At 39.3% G+C, this 15,200-nt stretch overlaps 3 protein-coding genes across 8 annotated transcripts in view; all 3 read right to left on the bottom strand.

Moving 5' to 3' along the window:
* Tm1 (tropomyosin 1) overlaps positions 1–1,745 on the bottom strand; it is a 35,037-nt gene extending 33,292 nt beyond the window's left edge. For 5 of the 6 annotated variants that reach the window (XM_089594698.1, XM_014352649.2, XM_014352654.2 and 2 more), the window contains exon 1: positions 1,522–1,745. The gene's annotated coding sequence lies outside the window, so the exon portion shown is untranslated. Of the gene's footprint in view, positions 1–1,258; positions 1,325–1,521 lie in introns of those variants that run through there. The other variant, XM_089594699.1, reaches the window with a different exon arrangement.
* A 1,982-nt stretch (positions 1,746–3,727) lies between these two features.
* LOC106639180 (venom allergen 3-like) lies at positions 3,728–6,549 on the bottom strand. Its single transcript, XM_014352663.2, has 5 exons — positions 6,461–6,549; positions 5,162–5,247; positions 4,602–4,772; positions 4,380–4,461; positions 3,728–4,144 (listed from the first exon to the last, which is right to left on the bottom strand). The coding sequence occupies exons 1-5, from the start codon at positions 6,516–6,518 to the stop codon at positions 3,822–3,824; spliced, it is 720 nt and encodes a 239-aa protein (XP_014208149.2). The 5' UTR covers positions 6,519–6,549; the 3' UTR covers positions 3,728–3,821.
* A 3,041-nt stretch (positions 6,550–9,590) lies between these two features.
* LOC106639177 (uncharacterized) lies at positions 9,591–14,080 on the bottom strand. Its single transcript, XM_089594227.1, has 6 exons — positions 14,012–14,080; positions 13,053–13,317; positions 12,658–12,986; positions 11,529–11,784; positions 11,359–11,449; positions 9,591–11,268 (listed from the first exon to the last, which is right to left on the bottom strand). Exons 1-6 carry the CDS (start codon positions 14,061–14,063, stop codon positions 11,158–11,160), a joined length of 1,104 nt encoding a protein of 367 aa, XP_089450353.1. The 5' UTR covers positions 14,064–14,080; the 3' UTR covers positions 9,591–11,157.
* Between the last annotated feature and the right edge of the window lie 1,120 nt (positions 14,081–15,200).

The following is a 15,200-nucleotide window of genomic DNA, read 5'->3' as shown; positions in this document are numbered from 1 at the left end:
CCCCCGACGGCCCCAATAACGCGCGCATGTGTGTTTGTATCCCACCCGCGACAAAAGCCATTATTAATCCCGATCTCGGAGTAACCTGCCTCTCCTTCATACCGATCCGCAAACGATCTTAGCGTCGCGTGAAATACGATCTACCGATTTTTGTTTGCTTTCTCTAAAGTAAAATTAAAAAAAAAAAAAAAAAAAAGGAGGTGCAAAGAAAGGGATATTTTTACGCGCGCGTAAAAGAAGAGGAGGTGGGCCGGTTGGGCAAGAGGAGAAGCCGGCGAGGGGCGTCCGAACCATTTCGGGTTAGCGGCACCTCCTCTCTCTCTTTTTCGGTGGTGTCTCCTTACACACCGGCGCTGCCGATCCGCACAATCCGGCCAGCTCGGAAAAATCGCCAGCACCAAACTTTTTTTTATTTTACACGCCGTCGCCCACGCCCGTGCGACGTTTTTTTCTTCTCCCTAGCTTCGCGATATATCGGGCCGAGCTGTTTTAATTTAGCGCTCGTTGTGGGTCCGTATACGTGATCGTCTACCGTTGGATGGGCACGTACGGATGGTTATTGGCAAATGGATGATAAAATCGGTTGGGCACGTTTTGCTTATTGTTTTCATCGATTCGTGATGACGTGTAGTACACATCAGCCATTGCAAGTAAGCAAAAACCAAAAAGACGATGCCACGGTCGAAGCGTTTTGCGCGGCACCAATTACCTTGTAATACATATATATATATGCTTATAGCCAAGTGCAGCGGTGCGAATTAATTGCTCTCACTATATATGACGTGCCCGAGATATCTATTTTTTTAAATCCTGGTAAGATGAACGGAAAAAAACGCCAATCCACTGAGAAACGTCGAAAAATAAGGTTGGGGGTTAGGAAGTAATAATACGAGCCGGTATTGTTTTTGTATTGAAAATTTCACAACTCTGCATCGCGTATGCGATTGTTTTGATTGTAATTTCTGGTAATCGTTGACCAAGACGGATGTAACGCGATCCACGAATAAGTTTTCGAAAGATCACTCAAAACAACAGTCCACGTCCCGATCGCCTTAAGGTCGTTAGCATTTTTACTTTGAACAACAATGAAAATGGTAAACTTGTTACGCTTTACAATTGTACCAAAAAAATCGTCGTACCGATCGTTATGAAAAATATGCCAAAAAAAGAATACACTGTTAACACAAAAGCAACGAACAACAAATTAAAGTCACACAAAACCCCCCCGTCTCGAGTACGAGCACCCGCACAAACGTACCGCTCGCTTGAAAGACCAGCAGCAGTTTATACCTCTCTGCGCGCGAATTCCACGTGTCTACTGCACAGCCATCAGCCCCATCACGCGCGCGCGCGCCACGAAAGAATGCGGCCGGATTTTCCCTAAAAATAGCCCCCCCCCCCACTCCCAACACTAGAATATATTTTTTCCCGCATCCCTCGATACGTACAATGTTACACTTTGCAAAAAGATGTGTTTATAAATTAAAAACTGCATGGTATTTGCATGCATGATGTACTCACATCTAAAAGTCTCTAAGATCGGCACAACAGCGTAGTCCGGTGCAGCCGGTTGGTTGGTTGGATGCTGACGAAATCGGCGAAGGTGAAAAAGTAACGATTAGGAAAACCAGACGATGGAAAAAAAGTAAAAAAAAAAAAAAAAGAGAGAGAAGACGAATCGAGGAGAGAGACTCGTTGAATCTCAGCGGGTGCGCGCTCGATCGAGAAGTTTAAACGCGACTGACGGCAGCGGCGCCCGAAAAGCTCTCTCTCTCTCCGCGCCGCGTCTTTTCCGATGCCTCTGCGCTCCCCACCCCCTCCGACAGCCTTTTCTCTCGCTTTCGCCCCGATCGCTCGAGTTTCCTCTCTCGTCCTTCGCATCTTTCTTTCTTTCTTATACTTGCACAAACGCCCTCTCTTTCGCTCTATAGAGTGGGCCAAGTCGAGCCGATGACTCGCACCGGTGACTTTTATGATGTACCTGCTACTTGCACATCACGTGGCTCCACGATTGTGTACCTTGCCGCGCTTACGCGTGATCTACCTGTATGGGAAACCGATCCACCCTCGCGAGGATGACTATACACATATTATATGCGTGTAGTAATTGCACCTTTGATTTTTTTTCCTTTTTTTTTTTCTACTGTCGCCCAAAAAGCCGCGCGCTCGTTTTCTTTCGTCTCCTTTTCGCGGCGTATATCTTTAGAAACGCGCGAGACTCCCGTCGAAGAACGAGAGCCCAGCTAGTTTCGAAATCTCCTGAACGCGCGCGTTTGTGTATAATATTTTGCGCTTTATTTTTATCGCGCGGACGGATGGGGAGCAAAAAAAAAAAAAAAACGAATAAAATACACGCGTTGAAATTTGCAGGAGGATACAGTGTTCGTGGAGAAGAACGGATACTGTGTTTCGTGCGGCAAGTGAATTTTTTTTTTTTTTTTTTTTTTGTTTCAAAAGACGAATATTTTTGTGTATTGAATCAGAGGTATACTTGGAAATTCGATAAAGAGCCCGTAATGACAATGTAACGACTCAGTCGTTAAATGGGTGTATTTCATAAAAATGTGCTGCCCCGACAAACGTGCATGCCGATTCTTCCTAATTGGAAGTGTGTGACCACTAAATTGTACAGCGGAATCGGGCTGGATGCTAATCGCTTTTACCAAATGTTGATGTGCTTTTTCTTTCGTGGAAAAAAAAAAAAAAAAAAAAAAAAAAAAAAAAAAAAAAAAAAAAAAAACGTGCATCGAGGTGACTTCCGCGGCTCAACACTCGTTCGAAACTAATTAAAAAAGAAATTTACCACCCGTAACCAATTAGACGCATTTTCTCTTCTTGTACTATTCCTACTTACTTACGCCACTTGGGCATACGTTTATCATTTGCTTTTCAACATCTTCACTCAATAAACAGTGCATTTAATGCTCGAGCGATTACAGCTAGCTCCGTTTTCAAGTATGTTGGAGGTTTATTTAACCAAAATTATATATAGTCTCGGGCTCTTTGACTTTTGCAACAATAGCTTCGATAATATACCAGATTGGAGTCTTGCAAGCTAACAATTTGCTCTTGCGTAAGCAATTCCAAAGTGTCCACACGACAAGTCCGATACGAGTATAAATATACCGCGTCGAACCAAGGAATATTTTTTTGCCCCCTCCCGAGCATAGTCGCTCCGCCGACGGATATAAATTTTCGCCCGAAACCACGTAAGTATCGCGATAAAAATAAACACAAATCTCGATACAAAACATACATGCGCGAGTATTTATATATACATATACATGAGCGCCTCGTTACCCGCAAAACGATGTATAATATCATCACCAGGAGAATATACTTACTCTGCAGGTGTCCTTCGAAACGAAAACAAACCGATCCCCTCCCTTGACACCTCGTCGATCGAGCAATACACCCATATAGAGTAAAATCTCGGGCACCCGAGGCCACACACGTTTCTCTCTCTCCAAAGACCAAAAGTTTCGATTCCCAAATCGCCCCCCCCCTCCCCCCACTTTTTTTTTTCTTTTACGCATCAACTCTTCCTCGGGTGAGGACGCGAAAAGAGAGCTGCCGATCGAATGCGTGTCACGGTCGCGTTTCCTCGACAGGCGCCATCCGAGGGCTGCACAAAGTAGACCCAATTATCAATTGTTGTATGCTTGGAAGCTCGGGTGGATCTTTGACGGAACTTCATTTTTTTTTTTTTCGTGCAATCATATCTTAGTTTGGTTTTGGATTAGGAATGGTGTATTTATTTATTCACTTCAATATACTTTTCACAATCTCTAAATGCACTTTAACTCGTGACTGTCAGTAAATCAGTAAATCAGACTGCCCACGATGTTACCACCCGGTGCGTAGTTGCAGACGAGAAGGAGATTATTCATCCCCATGTTCTTGTACACCGTCTTGTATTTAACGGCCCCGCAACCTATTCTTGTCGTTTCGGCCCAAACGATTTGCGTGTAGTGACCGACGGTTTTGCCATTCTGTTTTCCAGAGACGAACTTTGACGTACGCCCGTCGAAGTTGACCACCTCGTCGTACCATTTTTTAACCAATTCTTTGATTAAAATCACGCTATTTTTAATATCCATTGTCGTTCCTTTGTACCCGATATTTTGGCCAACGTAATCTTTTGCTGAAATGTGTAATATATACATCTTCGTTAGATCAGGCATGCAGATCCTCCTGTTTTTTCCACTATTTTACATTATAATCATTATTAATACGTCGATCCTCGAACCGATTTCAAGATAATTATATTATTAATGTTCCTCCAGAAGCGAAAACATTTTTACGCTTGTCCATACAAAAAACAATAAATATCATAAACGAATTGACATGTGTAACGCGGTAATAATTAGTGTTCTTACGTGTATTTCTGCACGCGTCGTGCTTCATCTGGCATTGATCGGCCCAATGTTGTGCAATCTTAGCGATTTCTTCGTCCCACTTCTGAAAATCGTGTACATCGATACTCACGATTTATGGGTTAAAAAAAAATTTGAATAGATAAGCAGTATCATCAACATTGAGCATATTGCTCTTTAGCAGGAGAAAATTTAGTTAGTAAGTAAGTGGATGACGAAAATTACCAAATTGGCCATTTTTCCGTTTTGTAATTTTCGTTGTGGTCCCGGATTTCCACGTATTTCTTGTCCACTAGCTACTTTCCGTCTCAGTTCATTGTGCAACTCTACGATTGCTTTTTTCTCATCTCCACTCAATCCACTTGAGATGCCATCTTTGCACTTGTTTTGAGGAGTCTGAGAATTGTTTTTCAAAAATCGTACTATCAGATACATTGGGAAGTCTTATGTTTACCAATTTGAATGGCTGTCACTTTCAACCCCTTAAATATAGTTTCAACTCACAACTTGGAACTATGATTTTTAACGTTTGAAATGAGCAAAAACTTGAAATGCATACGACAATAATTTTTTAAACTGGTAAAAACAAATTCATGGGAGTGAGAAATACAGGCACAAGTTGATTTTTTTACATTGGGATTTTTAGGATAAAAATACCAATTATAAGATGCACATGTACATACTGAAGGAGATGGGAGCTCATAAAAATAAAATTTAATAAATAACCACCCCGAAATCGTAAATTTTTTTTTTCTTTATGTAAGAAAAAATGATAAATAACTTACGTAAGCGCAAAGGGTGTGCTCCTTCGGGGTTCCCCTGTTATTGCAACTTTCCAGGTTACAGTACTGAGCACTGGTGTAAGTCACGACTGTCAAAAGAAAAATGAAGCCTTTCATCTTAGTATTACTGGGTGACTTTGATCGCTCCAGAAGTGAAATAAAATTGTCGAAAACACGAGGAAACTTTTTAATAAAAAAAAAAAAAAAAAATATACGTATATTAAAGAGAACAGAGGCAAATTTTTATCGGGAAAAACTAGAGCTTTGGTTGGTTGGTTGCTTTTTTTTTTATGTTTAGGATAATGTAATTTTGAATAAATAGCCGTAATTATGCAAAAGGGACCTTTTTTTGTTTCGTATGAAAAAATTCGAGGAGTAAAATAAGGACAGGAGTCTACGTAAAAATAGGGTCTTGTGTTTGAGGCGATGCGAAAAAAAAGGGGGGTCAACGATAGCTGGGCCCAGAAGAGTATGTGCGATTCGAGTGAAACGTCGACGTCTCGTTGGCACAGTACTAAGACGAACTAAGAAAGACTGACTTTTTGCATGTTCTTTGTGTTTTGGATTGGCATTATGTTTTTTGTCATCCCAGGTATTGTATATCAGTCCGTACGTGACGGAACGTATTAGTTTAAAATAAACAAATGCCTGCTTTATCACTTTGACGTAGATTTTACTTTTGTATTTGCCGTTTTTATGACTGACAATGTACTAGTCCGCCGTATTGCGAAATAAAATATTAAATTTTTGTCATTTTGAATTTCATATGTATTAATACGTTTTTGATCTTTTAATATTATTAGGTATCGTAATTTACTCAATTCGTTACTCAAAAAGAAAATGTTACATAGACTCATGGAACCAACTTCTTGATTTTTAAGCGCAGCACATACATCTGTCAGAATATTGGGTTAAAATATTATACGAGTACTGTAAACTATTTTCTACGCAAATATAATTATAAAGATGTAATTCATATGTTTACCTCGTAACAATGGCAGAAGCTTTAATAGTTTAATTATTTTAATTATGACTGATTATTTTCGTAAAGTAACAAAAAAAAAGTTTTTATAAATAAATCGAACCTAATAATATCTTGAAAACAAATAATGACTCCTCACTGCTATTTTTAAACGTTTTATCATCTTTATTCATCTGCTTCTCTATAAACATTTGTCGTATGTACATAGATTAAAATTTCTTGTTCATTTCAATGGTCATAAATCGTATACTAAACCAACGTGCACTTTTTGAATTGTTGTTATTTTTAAATACTAATTTTTTTTTTAATAAAAAACTTACCATACGAAATTGTTACTGTTGTCATCAGCAACACAAAATTAGTCATCATAATAATCATACAAAAGTTGATTGAAATATTTAATAATTAATTCTACTAACTACTGCATTGATCAACTAATTCGCTATTGTTTATATATCTTAGAGTCATGTTAAATCATCGTGTTGCACAAAAATTCTTTTATTTATTGCCGTAACATAAACTCCATCGTAATTGTAATATTTTATTTTATGATTGCTGTAGAATGCAAACAATTTGTACGAGTTTTATGGTACTATGTAGATAATTCTTTGCTAGTCAATAATTGATATTTTTAAAAAAATTCCACGAGCATGTTCAATAAGTAGGAATATAAAAAATTAAATGTATAAAGTAATTTTTTTCAATCATGAGGCATAAACTATATTAAACAGTACATACAGCTATAACTTTTTAGTTTTGTACGTAGATACATGTACATAAAAGTTTGCAAGCTGATTTAAATAGTCAAGAATAACTTGTTTATTCAGTTATTTACATTAATAGTTTTCTTAATTTAAATTAGTTAATGCTATAAATCAAAGAATTTTTGAACGTTATTGAAACAGTACTTCATGACTTAAAAATTTTTTTATTATCTTCCTAAAAAAAAATTACCTTTATTTTACAATGACTGACACAAACTTTAAGTTATTTACGAGCACGACTGACATAAAATACGGAATAACATCTAACTTCAGATAATATAAATTGCAGTACAACAAAAAATTTTGTTCAAACTACTCTAAAGAATAATCCAAAGTGATAATAATTTTTAGGTATCTGACTACCTCAGATAATTTTTTATAAAATCAAATTTGTTGGTAAATTGTGATAAAAAAATTAATTTATGAATTTTATTATGAAAACAACAGAGAAGCGACTGATTCATTCGTTAAAAAAAAATGGTGCATCAGGAAAGTCCGTTTGATTCTAAAAAATTCGAAACTTCAATTTAATTTACTTCTCTCAGGCTCGGTGAACAGAAAATCAACAGTAGAGCGAAAAAAAAAAAAAAAAAATTAACTCTCTCTCTCCACACGCAACATCCACACAACCCTAAGCGACATGAAATAAGCATCGCCATCGCGCAAAGAGCTACGTTCTAAAAATAAATCTTGAAAAACTCTCTTGAAAATCCTTCGATCGATCAAGAAATCCAGGGATCCCTGCGGACGCGCTCTCGAGCAATACATCACGGTAGAGGGTCAAGGCACCGTCACCAACAGGGGACTCCAAAAATTCGCCCGTACAAAGCGCAAAACAGTCCCCCCCGATGCCCTCGAGCTCCACACCGCCAAGGACCTCCTCTCCTGAAACATCAACTCTTTCTCTCTCTCTCTCTCTCTCGACTACTTTTAAACTCCAGCAGATGAATCACACCGCGCGCGCGCGCTTTTATCGCGCATCGATGTTCGCATTACGTGATTCACCTCTCGGAGCTCTCATTTTTGCACGTTTCGCTTACTACGTTTTCTCGGTCGCGAAAGTTGTTGTAAGCGACGATGCAATCCCTAAAGCATGTCGTAGCAACGCGTGTACGCACGCACAATCGGTATCGAAATAATCCCAATAATCGTCAAAAATGATAAGGACACGCTTTTGCACGAGCAAGACGATAAATTGAGGGATATGGGACAATTTAATCAGCCCTTCCATGGCAAAAGAAGAAAAATAAATGTCATATTTATGCAATTCGTGCGTGAAAAAATTACTTCATCGGGGGGATCCAAGGAGGCGGGGGAAAAACAATTTTACCAACAAGGCCGCCAGAGTGTAGTAAGACCGAGCGTCGAGGTGAGGCGGTGAGAGTCGGGAAGAGCCATTAAAACGCACGATCCGGTCTATATTGCGTTTTAATACCTTTTAGGGGGTGTACGCGCAACGAAAGATCCTTGACTGCTTTTGCGAGCGTTGATCATCAAAACGTATTTGTCGCGAGTGATTATATCCTTTTTTTTTTTTTTTTTTTTTCATTCATATACATACCCGTGTAATAAGATTTTCTGGAATAGTCGTATTAATCTGTGTACGGGCGAGGGGTAATATTGAAAAACAGTTTTCATTCTTTGTTTTCTTCATTTATTTACAATGACGAAGATCTTGAGGTCACACGAGCACAAATACCTACGTATCGTCGCTCTATATTCTACAAATCACGAAATGAATCAAGTTTCGCATGATCTTTCGTCACCTTTTTTTTTCTCCGTTCTTCGTGTATGTGAAATAGGAAAAAAAAAAACAACAACAAACGTGTAAGTCTACGCTCTCTTTGTTTTCACACGACATACAATTTTTTTTTTTTTTTTTTTTTCACTCTCGACATTTACAATTCATTCGTATAGAAATATAATTGAATCTAACTTCTACATGCTATACTTAAACACTAATGTTGAAGAAGATTTCTTCTGATGTCTAAAAAGCTCGCGCGTAAATCGCATATACTAATATGTTGTACGTGTTGTTGGTGTAAATGTTTGTGTGACGTGAATAAATTTTTCTTTTTTTTTTCAGGAATCATGTCGATATCGTTGTTCAACTATTCGCTTATTAGCTAATGGAATGAATGATAGCAAATGCTTCGTGTTTCTTACAATTTCGTATGGTTAAACCGAAAATAATTAATAATTTATCGTTGCGATGGTTTTAAACCAAAATCTTTTGCATCGTTTATTTCATTTTAATAATTTATCGACTAACAATTAAGTACAAGATTTACTAGCATAAAGCTCTCGATTCATTGCTTTTTTCGTATATTTATATATATACTTACAAATACGTTCTTTTTTTGTAAACTATAAAAATAATAACTACATTTGTCAATACTAATGCGTGTATAAAAAGATTGAAAAAAAATTGATAGGCTCGATGGTTTGCTGCCTCATAGATATGTGGATGTGTGGATGTGGATTACCCGTGAGGTGTGTATTTCACAAAAGGCAGAGCGAATACAATTTCATTTGACTATATTTTCTACTTGAAAAAATTTTAATTCTTCTTTTGGTCCGACGCGACAGTTTTCGATTAAACGAAATCACACTGTCTTTCTCTCTCGATACAGTTCAATAATGTGTGTGATGGTAATCAAATGAATCAAAACAAAAAAAAAAAAAAAAAAAAAAGTGTTTGACAATGTATCTGTTGATATTACAGTTGTAGAAGAGTACGCACTTTGTAACGAGTTATCTGAAGATTTTTTTTCAATTAAGCGACAGTAAACCGTAGACGTGAAGTTCGAAGAAAGATTTTCATTACATTTTCGCTTGAATCACTTTGGCGTTTGGAAAAAACATCCATTACGTTATTGCATGGGAAACTACTTATCATCGACAGAAAGAAAACAGTTTTTTTTTTTTTTTTCGCTGAGTAACATTGATTTATCTTTATAACAAAATAAATCTACTTTTATTTTAATTTACAGCGATGTATTTGATTTTAAAATTTGTTATCCGGTTGAAAGTATCGTGCAAGCATTGATGATTATTTCCATGTTTTTACCAACCAAATGACACAAGAAACTTAAATTTTTATCATTCAAATTGACTGATATTTACAAAAATTGACACTTGCTCGAAAATAAAACTATTGGAATAAAACAATAATGCTACATTGATATTTTTATGGGTTGTAATAAAAAAATATATATTCACGTGTATAATATCACTAAATTCTGTCATCAAAAAAATCGCATTGGATACTCTATACTAGGAGTAAAGCTACTTTTAATTTTTTCGTGTAAGGAGGGAAGGACAGAGCTCAGAGAGACACAGACTCTCTCAGTACAGTTATCGACTTAGTTTGCGGTGCAACTTAAAATACTGTTTGATAAAAAAATCTTTTCGATATGTCTTACAGCTCTATATAAATGTATTCGCAATTTCATGTACAATTGGGAGGAAAAAAAAACACTACAGCCGTACACGTGTGCACACTCACGACACATCGTGTCTATGAAAAAATTATACTTCTCGTCTCGAACGTGCAATACATTTTTTTTGTTTACATAAAAAATTGCAGGATATATCCTCATTGATTGTAAATCATTAATCATTGGATGGAATTAAAAGCAGTGTCATTATTCAATTTCTGTAGAAAAAAAAACAATTAATAAATAAAAAAAAATAAAGAAAGAAAGTAAGAAACAAGATTTCAAGTAAATCTCTCCGACGTAAAATAAAAATACGAGTCCCTTCTCAATATCATCTAGAAGGAGCAACGAAAACTGTACATACACGTATTAAACAGGCGGTGCCTGTTTCGTCATTATTTGTACTTATCGCTTAATTTAATCGTCTTAACATTAAAGTTAGAATATATATGTATATATTCACTTGAAAGTACATCGAATTATTGCACTCTTCATCTCTCTCTCTATATATATATATCCTATTGACTCCTTTTTTTGTCATCATCTTCGATAAAGAGCCATCAGAACTACATTATACGTAAATCCTTCGAAATATATAATACACGATACACGTCGAATTGAGCCCCGTGGGCATAAACTAATAAAGTGTACTCCCTCAAATGTTCTACAAACTACGTTTATCCACGTTACTCAAACAGTTCAGTTTCACTCGGTGCTTCGGATCGCCAGGATCTCCCTTTTATCTTCTTCTTCTCGTGAAAAAATATAACCCACTACGGTTGTTTGTACCCTCGGCGCGTAGTACCCACAGGGTCACAGCTTCGTGTGCTTGACGCTGTCCGTCCAGTAGTTCTGTATCGTCATCGCCTCCAGCGAATTCAGAAACGAGTCGTTGTCCAAACTGTACATCTCCTCCGAGTTGTCCTGAAACAATTGAAAGAATCGAGTTACCAAAGCCACCCAATGTGGGAAAAAAAAAAAAAAAAAAAAAAAAAAACAATCGCAAACCATTACCCTTATCGTAGAGTCGTCGATGTACCCAGAGCTGTCGGGGTTGCTACACTTGTCGCTGTTGAGAGTCTGCGGTGGATTGAGATATCTCCGTCTGAAACGACGTTCGATCAGTACTCACTTTCTATTCATTACATATAATTTAAAAAAAAATACTAATAAAAAGTAGGTACCTGTACATGATAAACCCGACACTGCCCACTGTGCTGAGCAGCGCAACGACAGCCAAGCAGCTCCCGGTTATCGCCGCGATTTCCGTCACGTAAGACTCGGAGCTCGTCTTTCGCGACTCCCCCTCTTCGTTACCACCATTGCGTTGCTGCTGCTGCTGCTGCTGCTGTTCGTCCAGCGTCCGCTGCTCGTGCTGGAATTCGTTGATAAAAGTGCCCCGGGCTCGGCCCAGTCTTGTAGAGTCGCCAGCCGTACCAGCTACGGGGGAACAATCGAATGGTACATTAATTTCGGGATAATACGTCGGGAAGATCGATATTTCTTTCCAAGAGGTAAAGCCACTCGGTTAAAAATATACGAGTGTGTCGTGAAAAAAAGGAACTTTTACTGTATTTCGAGCAAATGGTCGCAATTCTGTAAAATGGACCTCTTTTTTTTTTGTTTCGTATATGAAAAAGTTTGAGAAGTACAATATGGAGTTTACGTGAAAATAGGGTTTTGTGTTTGAGACGATGCGAAAAAAAAGGGGGTCAACGACAGCTGAGTCGACGTAGCGTTGGCACGGTACAACATCTCTTTTTATACGAATGCATATGAATTAGGTCAATGATGTCATCTACAATTACATTTACGCTGATTTCTTGCATATGTACTTTTTTTTAAATTAAGTTATGGTAAACCGTATAGCAAGCTTTCAATAAAAAAAAAAAAATAAATGAATAAAATGAAGACACTTTGATCTCGTAGCATAGTTAAAAAAATGTCCGTACCATCGTCTGATGTCCTTTTTCTTTCTCTCTCTCACGCGTTTATACATGTGTCCCAGTCTCTCCTGTAATTCCGATCAAGCCTCCAATTCACCGGCAACGCGCGCGTGTCATCCGTCAACGTCAGACCCCCTCGTGTCTATGATCAACGTGAAAAATTGTACCCCCAGCCCACCCCCCTCTCAGTCCCTCTTTCTGATTTCCATGCACAAAAGAACCCCCACGTTTTCAATTTTTCTTCCCTTTCATTTCTCACGTACACGTTGCGTAATACCTCGGCTCGCAAGAACCGTATCTACTACACAAGTATACACACGTGACGTCGATCAACCCCATGTATATACATATGTATGTATATACGAACCATCGAGCACCGACGCAGCCGTGGCGACGAGCCGCGTCTCTTCCCTGCCCCCGGCCACCAGCACCATGGACCGATTGCCGATCGGCAGGTCATCCCTACCGATGGAGTTGGCCCGGTCCTCCCTGAGCGGCATCACGGTGAGCGGCTCCTCACTGCTCGTCGGCACCACCGTGCTCGTCAGGGTTTTGTTTTTCGACCGCGACGGCTTCACGTAGCCCACGATCGACGTGATCTTGGCCTCCTTCTTGCCGGGCACGCGGCCGGTTTGCGTTGTCCACGTCGTCTTGTCCGGTGGCGTTGGGCTGAGCGTCGCGTTTACGGACGGGGAGCTACACGACGAGAGACCAATCAATACACCATGTACGGCTCAACAACTAGTACAGTGAGACACTAACCTCGTTCCGTTTGGGCTCGGGGGTGCGACAGGGCCGTCGGTGATCCGGAGGGGACTTTTGGGGGAGTCCGTGGTGACCAGCATCCTGAGGCTCTCCGATGGTCCATCCACGGGGAGGCCAATGGCCTTGGCGATCCTGTAGTTCTGCTGGAGTTTGGCCAGGGTCTCGGCCGTCGTGTGGTCCAGCATCGAGCTCTGGAGGATCCCTGGCGAGGATGTCGTCGGCTCTTCGGGCCGGTGGGTTGTCGGTGGGCTTGTCAGGGCCACTGGACACACATTAGGGTTTTCAGGATTGAATCGTCGGGAGGAACGTGCACGGGGAGAGAGAAAAATATAGAGGCCATTGTTCCGGCCAAATTGCCGATTTCGTGCGCGCGCCCTAATGAGATCGTTAAGACCGGAGGAGGCTTGGAGTTTAATGGCCCGACAATTGGAGCGGAAACTCGGGTGGAGCGCTCGACGGAGGGGAAATTGATCGTTTGGATTGAAAATTTTCTTGTTGCGCTCGCTTTGTGTTTGGCTTTGCTTGGACGTTAATGTCTTGTACGCTGGTGTATACGCGCTATTTTTTAACTTGTTATTTAAAATTTTAATTGAAAAAAAAAAGGATAAAAAATATATTCATTAAATTTACTCCCAATAGAGGCTAATGATGTGCTTCTAGTGGCGAGTTTATTTTATTGTTTTCAATGTTGATTGTCAATTTTTAAATAATGAGAGAAAGTCGCTACTGACAACCTGATTGCGATCCCGATTGAATTTTACGAGTCTTGTTCATTAAAAAGCACCAATTTTTTCTTTGACGTCCCGCGTTTTACAACCAGATTATATAACGCATGAGTTGACAGTACTTGCAAGGCCTTTTTTTTTTTTTTTTTTTTTGCACAAAAATCGCCAAGTAAGTAATACTTGCACTGTATAAGTACAATACCATGCACTTGATGACTTTGAAAAACTCACCGACAATTTGTGCCGTAACCCAGAACCAGTGCATCCACCAATGCAGTGTCATCGCGTCATTGGAACAACGATAACCTGTAAAAACAAAGAATAAATTGATTTTAATCGCACGTGGGTGTTGGCAAATTTAATTACTCGATTCAATATTTTGTATGTATAAAATTCACGCGCTCAAAGCATTAGAGATGCCCGTAACGAAGTCAACAATAACGTGGTGTGTCCATAAAGCACAAGGAGGATTCAAAGCGCGAATCTCAAAAGATGCAGGTTGTACATGCCTATCTATGTACGCGCGTGAGTATCAGTCCCGCGCCCGCATCTGTCGCACGGTAGAAAACCGGATTTCGCCTCCTAAGTATGTACACGAGTTTCGCGCGCTCCTCCCTCCCTCCCCTCTACGGCTTCTTCTGAGTCATCGCGATCACCAGCTGGAGTTGCCGAGCGAAGGTCAAGAATCATCTTGATTTCGCAGACGCAAGATTATTTTCGCGATTTTTCAGGTTACTCTTTTTCTTTGTTTACCACCGAGAGAACAATGCACGCTCGTTGTCAGCTGGGACGAAAAGAAGATTAACCCGCGAGCTAGAAAGAGGACAATGGAGCGCTTGTCTCGGTCGCTCTGCATACAGTGAAATATGCTTTAATTTTACCGCGTGAACATTACTTTAACCACAAACACGCTTGGCCATTGTTGGGCATATAAGTACCACGCGCGTCATTATTACCATTAAAATTGACAAGAGAAATGAGGGGGCATACGCATCTGTCACTAAATAATACGTCTTACACGCAATCATAACTTGTAATTAATCAATTTGGATAATCATCGCCAATCGCTCAATACAAAATCATCGCGATCGTGGAAAAAAAACAGCTCTACGGTATAACATCAGCACGCCTACGCATTATGCGCTTGAAAGAAAAATTAAAAATAAAAAAAAATTCACAGCCAAGCCTCGCTTACATAAGCCTCTATTGCACTCGTGGACTTCAACACGCTCTCGTATTGTGTATATGCGCTTGTATTCGATTGCGCTGCAGGCTATATTCAAGTATACTCCGTTGCCCTGGTTAAAGAACGAAATGCAGAAAAATTGAGAAAATTTAACGAAGAGCCACTACGATTAGTGCGCGCGCGTAATCAAACGAAAATAAATATCAACGCCATACTTTAACCAAAGAGTGGCAC

The sequence above is a fragment of the Copidosoma floridanum genome, unplaced genomic scaffold, assembly GCF_036245765.1.
Source record: "Copidosoma floridanum isolate Cflo_tuat_1 unplaced genomic scaffold, Cflo_Japanese_pri ptg000021l, whole genome shotgun sequence".
Classification (NCBI taxonomy): domain Eukaryota; kingdom Metazoa; phylum Arthropoda; class Insecta; order Hymenoptera; family Encyrtidae; genus Copidosoma; species Copidosoma floridanum.
This window is presented reverse-complemented; position numbering and strand designations above follow the sequence as displayed.

Excerpts from the sequence above, each read along its gene's own strand:
- LOC106639180 (XM_014352663.2), bottom strand. The coding sequence starts at position 6,518 with ATGATTATTATGATGACTAATTTTGTGTTGCTGATGACAACAGTAACA. Across the intron at positions 5,248-6,460 it reads AACAGTAACAATTTCGTATG|TCGTGACTTACACCAGTGCT; the intron begins GTAAGTTTTTTA and ends TTCTTTTGACAG. Across the intron at positions 4,145-4,379 it reads CGACGCGTGCAGAAATACAC|CAAAAGATTACGTTGGCCAA; the intron begins GTAAGAACACTA and ends TACACATTTCAG.
- LOC106639177 (XM_089594227.1), bottom strand. The coding sequence starts at position 14,063 with ATGACACTGCATTGGTGGATGCACTGGTTCTGGGTTACGGCACAAATT. Across the intron at positions 11,450-11,528 it reads GTCGGGTTTATCATGTACAG|ACGGAGATATCTCAATCCAC; the intron begins GTACCTACTTTT and ends ACGTCGTTTCAG. Across the intron at positions 11,269-11,358 it reads TCGACGACTCTACGATAAGG|GACAACTCGGAGGAGATGTA; the intron begins GTAATGGTTTGC and ends CAATTGTTTCAG.